Raw genomic sequence first — 13,123 nt, forward strand, 5'->3', positions numbered from 1 at the left:
ATCTACTTGCCTTAACCTGTCTCCTCTGTGTGATCTGCTCAAGCAGTGTAAGAAATGAGGAAGGGAGAATATGGGGCAATAAAAGGAGCCATTTGGCCCAATAATAGCCACTCTACATTTTAATGTAAGAATTTTCATTTTGAAATACTATCTGTTAAAAAACCGGTGTCAATGGAGTTTTTCTATGTGTGTATTAGCATTATCTGGTTTCATGAAACAAACTTTCTGTAAGTTTTGAATAGTTTGAGTGCTTCTCAGCACTTGGGAACTAGGGGTATCCAAAAAAGTTGGTATTCATGTAAGAAATTCAGGTCATTTACTGTAAAATATTAGATTGTAGCTTTCTCAATTACTTTTACTATTGGACCACTCTGGCTTTATTCTGAGGATGATCATCTCTTCCTGTGTAAGCTTCGTTCTTCTGTTAAAGTTGCTGTTTGCTAAACAGTTGTTGGAGCAGGGGTGGATTCCAATAGATACTGTTTCATGTTGGGAAATGAAAGAATCGATATGTCACCCAGCAAGCTGCATGGTACCTGAAACCATGGTATGCTACTGCAGTCCCTTCTAGTTACATGGAATATATTGCAATACCTAGGGATGAGTGGACAACCTTTAACTGTGAATGTCTGTGGATGAAGTAAATCATTGGGCATTTAAACTGACTTTGTACTTAAATACCATAAAGAGTTCCTTGTTTCCACGTTTCTAGTAGTTGTACTTGCCTTTTTAAATACCTTCTATTTAATTCTCTACCAACTAAATCCCCATCTACATTTATTTAAAAATAAAAACTGATTATCAGTAAATAAAAATACTTTGTTTTGCCACCATCAAGGGTAACCACCTACTAGTTTGTTATACAACTTGAAATTTCTTTCATTCTGTTTTTTCTTCTAAACCATTAGCTTAGGCCACTTAGCTGTTTTCTTAGAAAACAGATACCAGGGAACCTAAGAAAATGGAACACAGACTTTGTAAGTGTTAGGAGGGTGGGGAGAGAGAGGGGAAGAAAGAGAAGGGAAAAGTCCTGCAAGAAAGGACAGGACAGAGGATGCTGCAGTGAGCCCCCAGGCAGTTAAAGAACAGCACAAAGACATCAAGATTCTTTCATGTTTTGGGTTCCCAGAAATCAAGTTTACTCTCTCTAAGCAAAACTGTTGAATTTTTAAAAATTTATTTTTATTATCACTTCTCCCCCTCCCACTATTGAACAATTTTTAAGAAACAACTGAAAAAACCATCATAACACATATACAGTCTAGCAAAACAAATCCCCATATTTGACATGTACAAAAATAAAAAAGAACATCTCGTTCTTCATTTTTAAGTCTATCACCCCTTTGTCAAGAGGTTGCAACCTGTTTCATTTTCAACACTTGCTTTATGTGTCAGTCACTAGTAAGAGGGTTGTATATTTATCTTACCCCGAATGTAGATCAGCTGTAAACAAGGTGCAATTCAGATTTTAGTCTACACCTGGAAGTACTCAAGTTGTATTTTTTTGCTAAATGGCAAGTGTAGAAGCCAGCATCTGGACTACTGGATATCATAGAATGGATAGATATGTGCAAATCTGTACCCACTACTGGAAAAAGAAGAATCAGCCCTACTGAAAGTAAGATCACTTTTTACGTTAAAAAAAAATGCTAACATGAACAATGTTAAAATGAAAAATAAGAACAATGTTAATAAGCATTTAGCTTGAAGATAAGACAAAAAAAATGATAGATAATATTGCCTGCTAGCTGAAGAGCAAAAACCTTGTGATTGATTAGGATATTTTTAAAGCTAAAGGTATTGAGTTTTTTTGTGTTACTTCTGAAAGGCATGGCCTGATCTATTTTAAAGTTTCTTTTAAAAAATATATTTTAAATATTTTCCATATGTATGTAAAATTTTTACAACAATTTTTAAAAATTTTGAGTTCCAAATTCTCTCCTGTCTCCTTCCTTAAGGCAAGCAATTTGGTATTGATTATACATGTTAAGTGGAGCATATTAGTCCATATTTTAAGCATATTAAAGCTAATGTAAAAGCATGGCTTATTTAAGTTGATAATGTAGTACTGAAAAACAATTTCTTCCAAGTTTTGTTTCAATATCACTTAATATGTATTCATTGTATAGAAAGTAACACTGCAAGAATCTGGTTTCTCATTCCATGGCAGTTATCAATCGTCAGCAGCAAGCAACAGTCAGTGTATGCCCTAGGGCCTTTGTGCTTATTACGGTAGTACCCAGAGACAATGTTTACTCATGCCACGGCCAAAGTTCATCTGTCAGAAGAAACTACTCGTCACCATCACTTACCTGCCCCTGCCACGACTGTCAGATCTCTAACAAGAATTAGTCCCATAAGTTCTCCATAAGGACAAGATATTAAAGAGGAAATGTAATTGTCAGTCAGAACTTTCTTGTCTTACCTGGGTTAAATTTCTTCTTTATTTTAAAATAGTAATTTGGGGTTGGGTTTTTTCCTTTGCTTCCTTTCATTATTCATTTAGGTTTATACAATGTAATTGCTGTTTATTTGTCCTCCAAATATAAAATTAAAGTCTGAAAACTTGGATCAATGAGTCCTCTACACCACAAAATGTAGACCTAAAATTGCAGTTTTTGGATTAGGATATAATCTAATACTCCTGTCCTAAAGCATTATGTATCAACCCCCAATAAGAGGAGGTGCACATCTCAACTTTGCATGGAACTGTACCAAGGAAGGAAATTTGTTTTGGAGGTGAATTCACTTGGTTTAGGTCCTCAAGATGTTAGCTGCATTGATCAGCCAGCAAGTAGGTCTTAAGTAACAACAACAAAAAGATTTGTTCCATGCCTTGAACCTATTTTTTTTTTTTTAAGCAATCGGGGTTAAGTAACTTGCTCAAGGTTACACAGCCAGGTGTTTCTGGGTGGGTGCTAAGTGTCTGAGCCTGGATTAGATTCCCAGGTCATCCTGACACTGGAGCTGGTGCTCTTTCTCGCTGTGCTACCTGGCCAACACGAGCCTATTTTTTCAACTGCATTTCTACCTTATATTCCCCCATCTTCATCCTAAAATCTTGTCCAAATTAACTCAGACTCTAATTTTCCAGATAGCATCAGGTGTAATTTGATGTAAAAAATGGAAGTCTTATTTTTCTACACAGGACCACATTACTTTCACCATAATGTATTTATAATGTCTAATTCAGGGGAGGATGTTCACTAAAGTAGGTGGATGTGAATGTTAATTTACTTCTGTGCAAGATCCAAGACTACCAAATTTAATGTTATAGGCCATTGAAGAAGAAATTTCTATTTTACTTCTTCCATTCAGGAATTGTGAAAAGGAACCAGTCAAGGAATCAAATTATTTGTGTTGACTAAGAAATTGTGGATAAGTAGGGCCAAATTCCAAAAACCACTGCTGAGTTCTGTGGGAAAACTGGTACCATGTTTCCCCGATAATAAGACACTGTCTTATTAAATTTTTTGGACAGAAAAACACCAGAGGGCTTATTTTCAGGGGAGGGCTTATTTTAATGAACATTGACAGCAATTTTAATAAACAGGTAAATGTTAACAAAAAAATGTACCTTTATTCAATAAGCAAATCACTGGGGAAGAACAGGATGAGGCGCTCACTGCTGCAGCTCTGATTGGGGGGGGGGGAGGTCGGTGCATACAGAGGGTACCGTAATGTAGCGTGTAGCGCACCTTCACTACAGTAGTAATCTCAATAGGGCTTATTTTCGGGGGAGGGCTTATTATAGGGGAAACACGGTATTATGCTGAAGCCTGTTGTTGAAAGCAACATCGTGGAACACAACCCAACAAATTGCTGTAGTTGCTAAAGATCAAGAAATGATAGCTATTTACACAGATCCTGTGATCCTATAGAATACAAGAACTACTCTATCAATATCTCAGTGGATATTGCAATGACAATTTTGGTTAGGAATGACCTCTTAGAAACTGATTTTAGCTTCCCTAACTAGGTTCATATTCTTAGCTCTTACTGAGCTTTGGCTAAGCATCTCCTTTACCAAAAAGTATTCTCATAAATAATATTTTAAATATATAAATAAAATTTTCAGCATGGTATAGTAAAAAGCACTGACTGTAGTTAGGTGTTCAAATCCCATCTGATGCTATCTGTCTGACCTTTGACAATAATAATACTAATAATAGTATTGATATGGCGTTTTTAGGCTCGTTTTGTGGGTGCTATTCCCTTTTTTATAGGGGGAAACGGGCACAGAAAGGTCGACTTGCTCAGGTTCACGAAGTTAATCAGTGTGTGGCAGGATTTGAACTTGGGACTTCCAGATTTCAAGTGCATCACTTATCCACTAAAACATCTAGGGGCCTAGATCACGAAGGCTCCTTAGACCTTAGTTTCCCTATTTTGTAAAATGGGGGGGGGGTGTAGATTGGATGACCTTCGTAGGCCCTTCCAGTTAATCTATGATCCTATAGTTCAGAATACTGAGCCTGCTTCTTGGGGTATCTACTTGAGTGGCCCTAGGCCTAGAGCACACTCAGTAAAGTTCAGAACCTTTAAAGGTCTGTGTCTGTGGCTGGTGGGTACCGGCACCATAAAACCCCCCTCTGACATCTATCAAGTCAAAACGGAAGAAAGTTGCCTTGAGAAGCATACTGGACGGTTCAAAGCCGAGCATCGGGGCGCCTGGGCCCCCAACCCCGCGGTTTACGTAACTCTTTGGGAGCGGAGGTCTGAACATGTTGATGGAAGGTAAGGGGTTGGGGTTCAGGGAGAGAGGAGGACCGAACAGGACATCGGGCGTAGGCAGAGCTCGCCCCGGGTAGGAGAGGCACGCCACGCTCCGGCGGAATTCTGGCACCGGAGTCCACGAGGGGCCGCAGTTCCCGCCCCGCCCCCTCCCGGCGCCGGCCCCAGGGCTCCGCCTCGGGGTGGGACGGGATCCAGGCCCCCAAGCCCGGGACCCCTGCCCTTCGGCCCGGGGCCGGGAATGGAGGCGCTGGCGGAGCTGCTGGCCGCGCTGCCGTTCTGGGGGACCGCGTTGGCGCTGCTTTTCGCCTCGCTGTGGCTCTGGCGGAGCCAGGCCCGTGCACACCCGAGCTCCGGGGTTCCTGCTCCCCCAAAGCAGGCCCGGCTCTCCGCCAGCGCCGAGGATGTGCGGACGCGCGAACCCGCACGGTACGAGCTAGAGGAGCCTCGGGCGGGGGCAGGAAAGGAGGAGGAGCAGCCGCAGCCGCAGCCGCAGCAGGAGGAGGAAGAGAGACAGGTACGGATGCTGACGCCGGGGACGGGCTCCTCTGGGTGCAGCCCCGCTTGGCCTGCACTCGCCGTTTCTTTTCCCATCTTTTGTCCACACCCTCTTCTCTTGCTCTCCCCTCGGCTTGCTCTTTTACTGCTACCAAGCTTGCATCCAGAGCCCAGACATCCTCTTCAACCTAGTCTTTGGCCTTTTGGTTGTCCCTTCTCCGTCTTGGGGTTAGGGGACTTAAGCAGGTTCTAGTCCTCTTATCACCCTCCTTCCCCTCACTTCTCATTCTTCGAGGGGCCAAAGAACGTGTAAAGAGTCCATGCTTTTTATGCCCTCCTCTCTGTCTCCTTTTGGTGGCAGAATTGAGCACAAAGGCCATTCTCCCCCTCCATTCCTTCCACCCTCGCCCCAGCAAATTTGCACCATTTTAAGGATAGAGACTGAGATCTTTCCTTTAGGCGCATCCTTAAAGGAAACCCAGAGTATGGAATAGACTGAGCTAGCCTGGGCGTCGTGGAGTAATGTAAAAACCGAGGCCCACAGATCCAGCACAGTTAATTCAGCAAACTAAGACATCTGTACCTGAAACCATGGTGTGTGGCATGTCTGCCACCCACTTCCCTGAGGTTCTTATCTATTTGAGGAGACTGTCTTCTTTCTTTCCCTGCATAAGTCAGTACTCAGCTATTGCCACTACTGGCTGCTAGAAAACTTTGGTATTTCATCTTACAGTCACTTTCTTTACACCTCCTACCCACAATTTTACATATAAAACTGCGTGAGGTATTTTCTCTGGCCTGAGATTTATAATGGTTAGCCGTTCTGAAAATGAACAGAGAGCAATGGCACAGGAATGTTTGTTTTTAGACAATTTCAAATCTAGAGTTCAGAAGTGAGCGAGGAACTAATTTCCAAAGCAAGTGTTAAATTAAAAAGTGTTAATTTAGAAGTTGATTCATGTGTCAATTATTTCATATTACTGTCTTAAAACTAAAGATCATTTCTGGGAATTATAGTAGGTCTCTGCCCAATGCTTATTGTGTGAAGCAAGGTGAGGACTACATAACAGAGGTAAGCTTCAAGCTTTACCTTCTCCTTCAACATTTTGTTCAGGGATTGCTACTCTTAATTTTTTTTTTTCGCTTTTTGGAGGGGGGGAAGGTAGGGCAATTGGGGTTGATTGCCCAAGGTTACACAGCTAGTGTGTGTGTGTGTGTGTGTGTGTGTGTGTGTGTGTGTGTGTGTGTTGTGTTTGAGCCTAGATTTGAACTCAGGTCCCCTGACTCCAGAGTGGGTGCTCTATTCACTGCACCACCTAGCCACCTCCTCTATTATTTTTTTTAATTCATTTTTATTTTATTTTCAATTTCAGATTTTCCCCCTCCCCGACCCCCTTTTCCTACCCATTGAGAAGGCAAAAAAGTTTGTTTTACATGATTGTACACCTATAACCTATGTGGTTGTTTACCATCTCAGGAACAGGGTAGGGAAGGAGAGAGGGAATTTGGAACTCAAAATTAAAAAAGAAAGAAAAAAAGTTGTTTTTACATGCAATTGGAGAAAAAGAAAACACTTAAAAATAAAATGAGAGAAAGCAGAAAATACAAAACCCATTACAGAAATGATATAAAACAGTTTTTTACATTAGCCATGTTCTGGGAACAACAAAAAAAGAAAAGGAGAAAAAATATGTTTCAGTCTGCACCCTGAGTTCACCAGTTCTCCTTCAGAAGATAACATTTTTCATCATGAGTCCCTTGAACTATGGTAGGTCATAGTGTCAATCAGAGTATTTTTGTTTCTGTGTAAATTGTTCTTTCTGCTCACATCACTTTGCATCAGTTTGTCTTCCCAAGCTTTTCTGAAACCATCCTCTGCAACATTTCTTACAGCACAATGGTATTCTATCTCATTCACATACCATAACTTGCTCATCCAGTTCCTAATTGTTGGGCATCCCCTCAGTTTCCAATTCTTTGCCTCCACAGAAAGAGCTGCTGTAAATATTTTTGCACATGCCAGTCCTTTTTCTTTTTCTTTGATCTCTTTAGGTTATAGACCTGGTAAAGTTAAAGGGGCCCTACTAGGGTCCTTTTTTAATAAAACAAAAGTTTTTGTTAAATTAAATTAAAAGTTTAATAACTTTTGGGGGCATAGTTCCAAAGTGCTTTCCAAAATGATTGACCTAGTTCACAGTTCCACAATAGTGTATTATTAGTGTACCTATTTTCCTCATGTGCCCTCTAGCATTTTTCATTTTTCTCTTATTTTAGCTAATCTGATGGTATCTGACTAATACTTTCATTTTTCCGTATTTTGAGAGATGTGTTTGATATCTGAGTAAGTTACACAGGGAGCAGTAGCCATCTAAGAGTCTTGTTGATTAATTACAGTGAATTATTAGATTCTGGTGCAGATCTTTTGGTTGGAAATTTTTATCTTTTGAACCCTTAAAGTCTGTACTACTCAGTAATCAACTGTACAGCCAAGACTAAAAATGTGTTGGTCCAGAGTTTGTTTCCCATATCTTGCCCGTGCTTCATGTATAAAGGAGAGATGCTAGAATGTTATAAATAGTTAATATGACATGTTGAGTATTGTCTCTAGAATGTCTATTATGTCCATTATTGCAATAGAACAGCTGGAAGAAAAAATATATAATTCCTTTTCCACCTAATGTCTTAGACCCCATTCTTGAGGGTAAGAAAGCTGAGGTATGGGCGAAGTCTTTTTTTTTTTTTTTGATCAGGCAGTTAGCATTATTATAGGCAACTTATTTATTGGCCTCATTTTAGTCTGTCATTAAGCTAAGGAGGGATCAGGTATTTTAGGAATTTAGTGTAAAAGAGATAGCTTCATCATTTACAAAAGAAGAAAAAAAGCTTTCCTGCAGAGGCCTATTTATTTTTCAAATGGTAACTGTCAGAAAGTGCCCTCATGTGACTAGTTTTATGCAAGAGTAGTACCTGAACTGACTCAAGATTCTTTCTTCTCTTCTATTTCTGAAGATGGGAATAAGGAATAATTCTTTTATGCTTATTGTTGGAATGTGGCCTTATTAATTTTATTAAATATATATGTCTCATGCAGATTTTGGTGAAAAATGTTCACTGCCTGTTCTAAAAGTTTCTTTTTTCTGAGTACCTAATATAAGTTAAAAAGGTGGGGAGTTATTATGCTATTTTGTTTTGCACCAAATTAAGTACTCCTGACCTCTGGTAATTATTCTACTTGACATTTTTCAGAAGGGAATTGACAAACAGAATTTGTCCATTATTATTCTTTGGAGAAGGGGGATGAAATTAACATTGAAATATTCAGGCACAGTGGTAAGCACTTTACAAATATTATCTCATTTGATTCTCACAACAACCTTCCAGAGTAGGTACCTATTTTACAGTTCAAGAAACTGGGGGAAACAGAGGTTAAGTGACTTGTCCAAGGTCACACAGCTAATAAGTACCTGAGGCTGGATTTGAACTCATCTTCCTAACTCCAGACCCATTGCTCTATCCACTGTGGATCTGGATAAGAGTTTAGAACCCTCTGCTGTTGTATTGTTTAGTCATTTTCAGTCAAGGCAGACTCTTTGTGATCCCTTTTGGAGTTTTCTTGGCAAAGATACTGGGGTGTTTTGCCATTTCCTTCCCTAGCTCATTTTATAGATGAGGAAACTGAGGCAAATAGGGTTAAGTGACTTGCCCCAGGTCACATGTCTAGTGTTTGAGGTGGGATTTGAACTAAGATTTTCCTGACTCTAGGACCACCACTCTATCCACTGGGCCTCTACAATATCCCCTGAATCATAATTTAATCCCAAGATCCTGAGCTCTTGGGGCAAATGATCTCAATTGCATACCTGTACATATTCAAAGGTACATGAATAAACGTCACATCAGAATAAATTTAAAGCATCATAGCAAAAGTGGGAAGAAGCACCTGGGCCATCACTTGAGATACGGAGCTACCAAATTGTGAAGATTTTATGCACCAGGCACAAATTGAAATTGCCATTTGACAAACAGATTTAACCTTTGATGCCAACAACTTGGATCCTGGAATACTGACCATAAGGCTGATTTGAGACTGGCAATGAGCAAGGCTTATGTCTGCAAAACACTTGGACTCATTCAATGACAGGTCTTGCTCCCCATCTGTCTGCTTAATCCTGCCCAAGACTTGAAACAATGACAACCTTGAACAGCCTATATTATAGGCTTCTTGGAATCAGAAAGAAATGATAACAAGAAATGAGTTCTGGGATTTTTGGAAACCACAAGGACTGTGTCCTCAGCCTCCTCCTTTGCTAGGTGAATTGTCTAAGCTAGAGATAGTGTGGCATAGTGTAGATGGAGAACCATCCTTGAAAAGAGAAAGACCTGTGTTCAGTTATTGCCTCTGATACATAATGTCTGGGTCACCCAAGTCATTTAACCTTTCAGTGAAGACAACATATAATCAACTATGTACAGAGAAGATCTATACATGATGAATGGGTGATAAACACAGAGGGAAGGAAGTAAGGGTGATCAAGAAAGGCTTTTTGTAGAGAGTGAGATTTTAGCTGAGACTGGAAGAAAGCCAGGAGATAAATGAGGAGGGAAAGAATTTTAGACATACTGGGACAGCCAGTAAAAGTGCCTGGAGTTGGAAGATGGAGTGTTTTGCTTGAGGAACTGTAGGGAGGCCAGTGTCACTGGATCCCAAAGTATGTGTGGAAGGGAGTAAAGTGTAAGAAGACTGGCTAGCTTATGAAGGATTTTAAAAGCTAAACAGTAGGGGCAGCTAGATGGCGAAGTGGATAGAGCACCAACAATGGAGTCAGGAGGACCTGAGTTCAAATTTGGCCTCAGACACTTACTAGCTATGTGACCCTGGGCAAGTCACTAAACTCTGATTACCTTAAAAAAAAACACAAAACAACTAAACAGAGGATTTGATATTTGATCCTGGATGTAATAGGGAGACACAGGAGTTTACTGAATGGGAAGTGATATGGTCAGACCTCTTTAGGAATTTGAACTTGACAGCACAAGGGAGGATATTCTGGAATAGAAGAGAATTGAGGTGGGAAATCCAACCAGAAGGCTTTTGCAGTACTCAAGTTAATGTTACAAATTCAGCATTATAATCTAAAAAAAGAAAAACATTGTTTCATCAAGTCTGGGTCCAAAAGTTATAAAGCACTTAAAAGTAAAAATAAACAAAAATTTCTAATGTATTTTGAATTTTGGATAAAGATCTGATAACAGGGAGGAGGAAGGTAGTCAATTTGTGCATTGAAATTTAACATCACTTCCAGGGTATAATAGCAATTCAGATTATCTACCTAGAACTGGTTTTGTCTTCTTAATACTCCAGATTTGCTAATATCCCCCTTAACATAATGAGTTTATGGATTCGTTAGAATAAACAATTATTTTCCGGGCTTAAAGTAAAAATATAGGCAATAAATTAATATAATTTAGAGTAAAAAGAGATTTCACTTCACACAGCAAAGTCCAATGCTTACAGTTAAAGCAAGGACAAGCATTTTACTAACAAGTACTGGAATTGCTTGTGTTTGTAGCATATACAGAATGACTGGCCCTGTGATTTCACTGGTCACTCCTTAGTAAATAAACTCTTTCTACAAATGAAGGTTGGTACTTTCTCTTCCACTTGATGACTTACAGAATTTCTCAGAGCACTGAGTTAAGTGCCTTGCCCAGGGCCACACAGTCTGGATGTCAGAGAAGGGACCCAACCCCTGGTCTTCCCAAACTTAAACTTTAATTAGACTTTATACCTATGATACCTCACCACCATGCGTATTACATAATACTCAATAAATTTCATCCTTTCTATTCATTATATTTATATTATCTTTCAGCTTAATTTTTCTTTATCTTAATTTCCAACTCTCCTCTCTTGTATATAACATGCCATACCCTTTTCTATTATGCACTCCAAATCAAGCATCAATAATGGAAATGAAAAATTACAAAAAAATTTTTTTGATAAAATTGTGGAATTTTAGTTTGAAAATTGTGGAGAAAATTGCTATTTCAAACATCACAAAGATTACATGAAAATATATCACAAGTTTATCATAATTTGCATTTCTAATAATAAGGCAAACAGCTTTCTGACAGGGATCATATCTCATTTTAGGCACAGGGTCTGGATTGTATAGGTCCAAAAGCTTTCCAAGTATCTACTGTATATTTAAAACATTGTTTTAATTCAGAAAAAGAAGTATCAAACGAGCTACTACAGAATTATCATCCTCTCATTTGGGGGATAATGGAGAGGGAAAAAAGCCTCTCATATCTTTAGTTTCTGTATATAAAGAGAAGCCATGACAAACTTACCTGCAGATATATAAATGTCTATATATATATATATATGTATATATATATACATATATACCCGTCTACATATGCATTTATATCAGTAAAGTTCTTTTAGTCATTTGGAACTTTAAAATACAAAAAACATTTTAAAAAATCATTATGCTGAGGACCAGCAAATATTCAGAAATCCCTAGGTATACAGATAGATAAGATTTTTTTTTTCTTTTTGGAGTGGGGAAGGTAGGGCAATTGGGGTTAAGTGACTTGCCCACAGTCACGTGGCTAGTAAGTATTAAGTGTCTGAGGCTGAATTTGAACAGGTTCTCCTGACTCTAGGGCAGGTGCTCTATTCACTGCTCCACCTAGCCATCTCTCATAAGATATTTTAAATTTTCAATTATTTTCAGGCTTCAAATCATAAAACATTTTCTCTTTTCACAGAAACTTCTAAGAATTAAAAGCTGATAAAATATTTAATTTTTTCAGTGTTTTTGTAATTTTATTAGAATTAGATCAACTCAGTATATCAGAATATATATCTTAAATATTTAGACAGTTTTTCAGAGGAAACATGTATTTTTCTAGAGGACTGAATTTTTAATGACAAAGTGTAATTCTCTGAAACTTACAAAGAGTTTCTGTACAGTAACTTTTCCATTCCTACTGTTTATACATCTGTCCTGGGGACACACAGATTTAGGCTGATTGTTATTATTTTATTATTTAATCTCAAGACTGTTTGTGTTCAAATTGGAAGTTATAGCCTAAGCACTTAAAATCATAAAATTCAAAGTCTTTGTTCAGGAAACATGCAATTTTCATTCTTGCCAGGTACAAATATATAAACCACAAAGTACAAATTTCCTGAAATAAAATATACATTGGTCACCTGGAACTGTCATTTCAAAGATGATTGTACAGGTAATTATTAATATAAGACTGTATTTTGTTTTAAGATCTTTAATTGATTTTTAAAATTTTGTTGGGAGTTTTTTGTTTTTTAATTGCTAAAGGTAGACTCCTTGTCTCTTATAGATTTCCTCATGCCAGTGATCATCCTGTGCTTTAGAACAAGTACTCAAGTACTCTAAAGTACAAGCTTGTATTTCAGAACTGGTATACAAAAAGTATACTTTTCCTAAAAAGAATAATTTTATCTAAGTCAAAGGTACTTTGTGTTTTCTGGCTACTGTTTATTATGATACATGAGAAAACTCTATGCAGTTTTAAATAACTGCCTATCCTGTGATCAATAGGTACCTGCTGAACATAAATCATAATAGAATACCTTTTCCTGAAAACTGTGGTAGCCATTTTACTTCCCAGTTCTTCTCCTTTTGCACACAAAAAGTCAAGGGATGGCTGGTCAGAAAGCCACTTATGTAACATGTGGGTTGCCTACAAAAGGTCAAACAGTTCATTGCTAGGAAAAGAAAGAGAAACAGCTTCTCTAACCTTTAACTCAGAAACACTTAGCAGTAGACCAGGGATCCATTTCTCTTAAAATTAACTAAACAGAGGGCAGCTAGGTGGCATAGTGAATAGAGCACCAGCT

The 13,123-nt window shown here is 38.5% G+C and overlaps 1 protein-coding gene across 2 annotated transcripts in view; it reads left to right on the forward strand.

Annotated features, from left to right (window-relative positions):
• The first annotated feature begins 4,879 nt into the window (after positions 1-4,879).
• MXRA7 (matrix remodeling associated 7) overlaps positions 4,880-13,123 on the forward strand; it is a 44,547-nt gene continuing 36,303 nt past the window's right edge. Inside the window, exon 1 of one of the 2 annotated variants that reach the window (XM_069076769.1) lies at positions 4,880-5,251. In XM_069076769.1, coding sequence (XP_068932870.1) covers positions 4,976-5,251 — 276 coding nt within the window. In that variant the 5' untranslated portion in view covers positions 4,880-4,975. The remainder of the gene's footprint in view (positions 5,252-13,123) is intronic. The other variant, XM_069076768.1, reaches the window with a different exon arrangement.

This window comes from Petaurus breviceps, unplaced genomic scaffold, assembly GCF_028583685.1.
Source record: "Petaurus breviceps papuanus isolate PSGF00001 unplaced genomic scaffold, PetGlider_PUasm1.0 90925, whole genome shotgun sequence".
Taxonomy (NCBI): domain Eukaryota; kingdom Metazoa; phylum Chordata; class Mammalia; order Diprotodontia; family Petauridae; genus Petaurus; species Petaurus breviceps.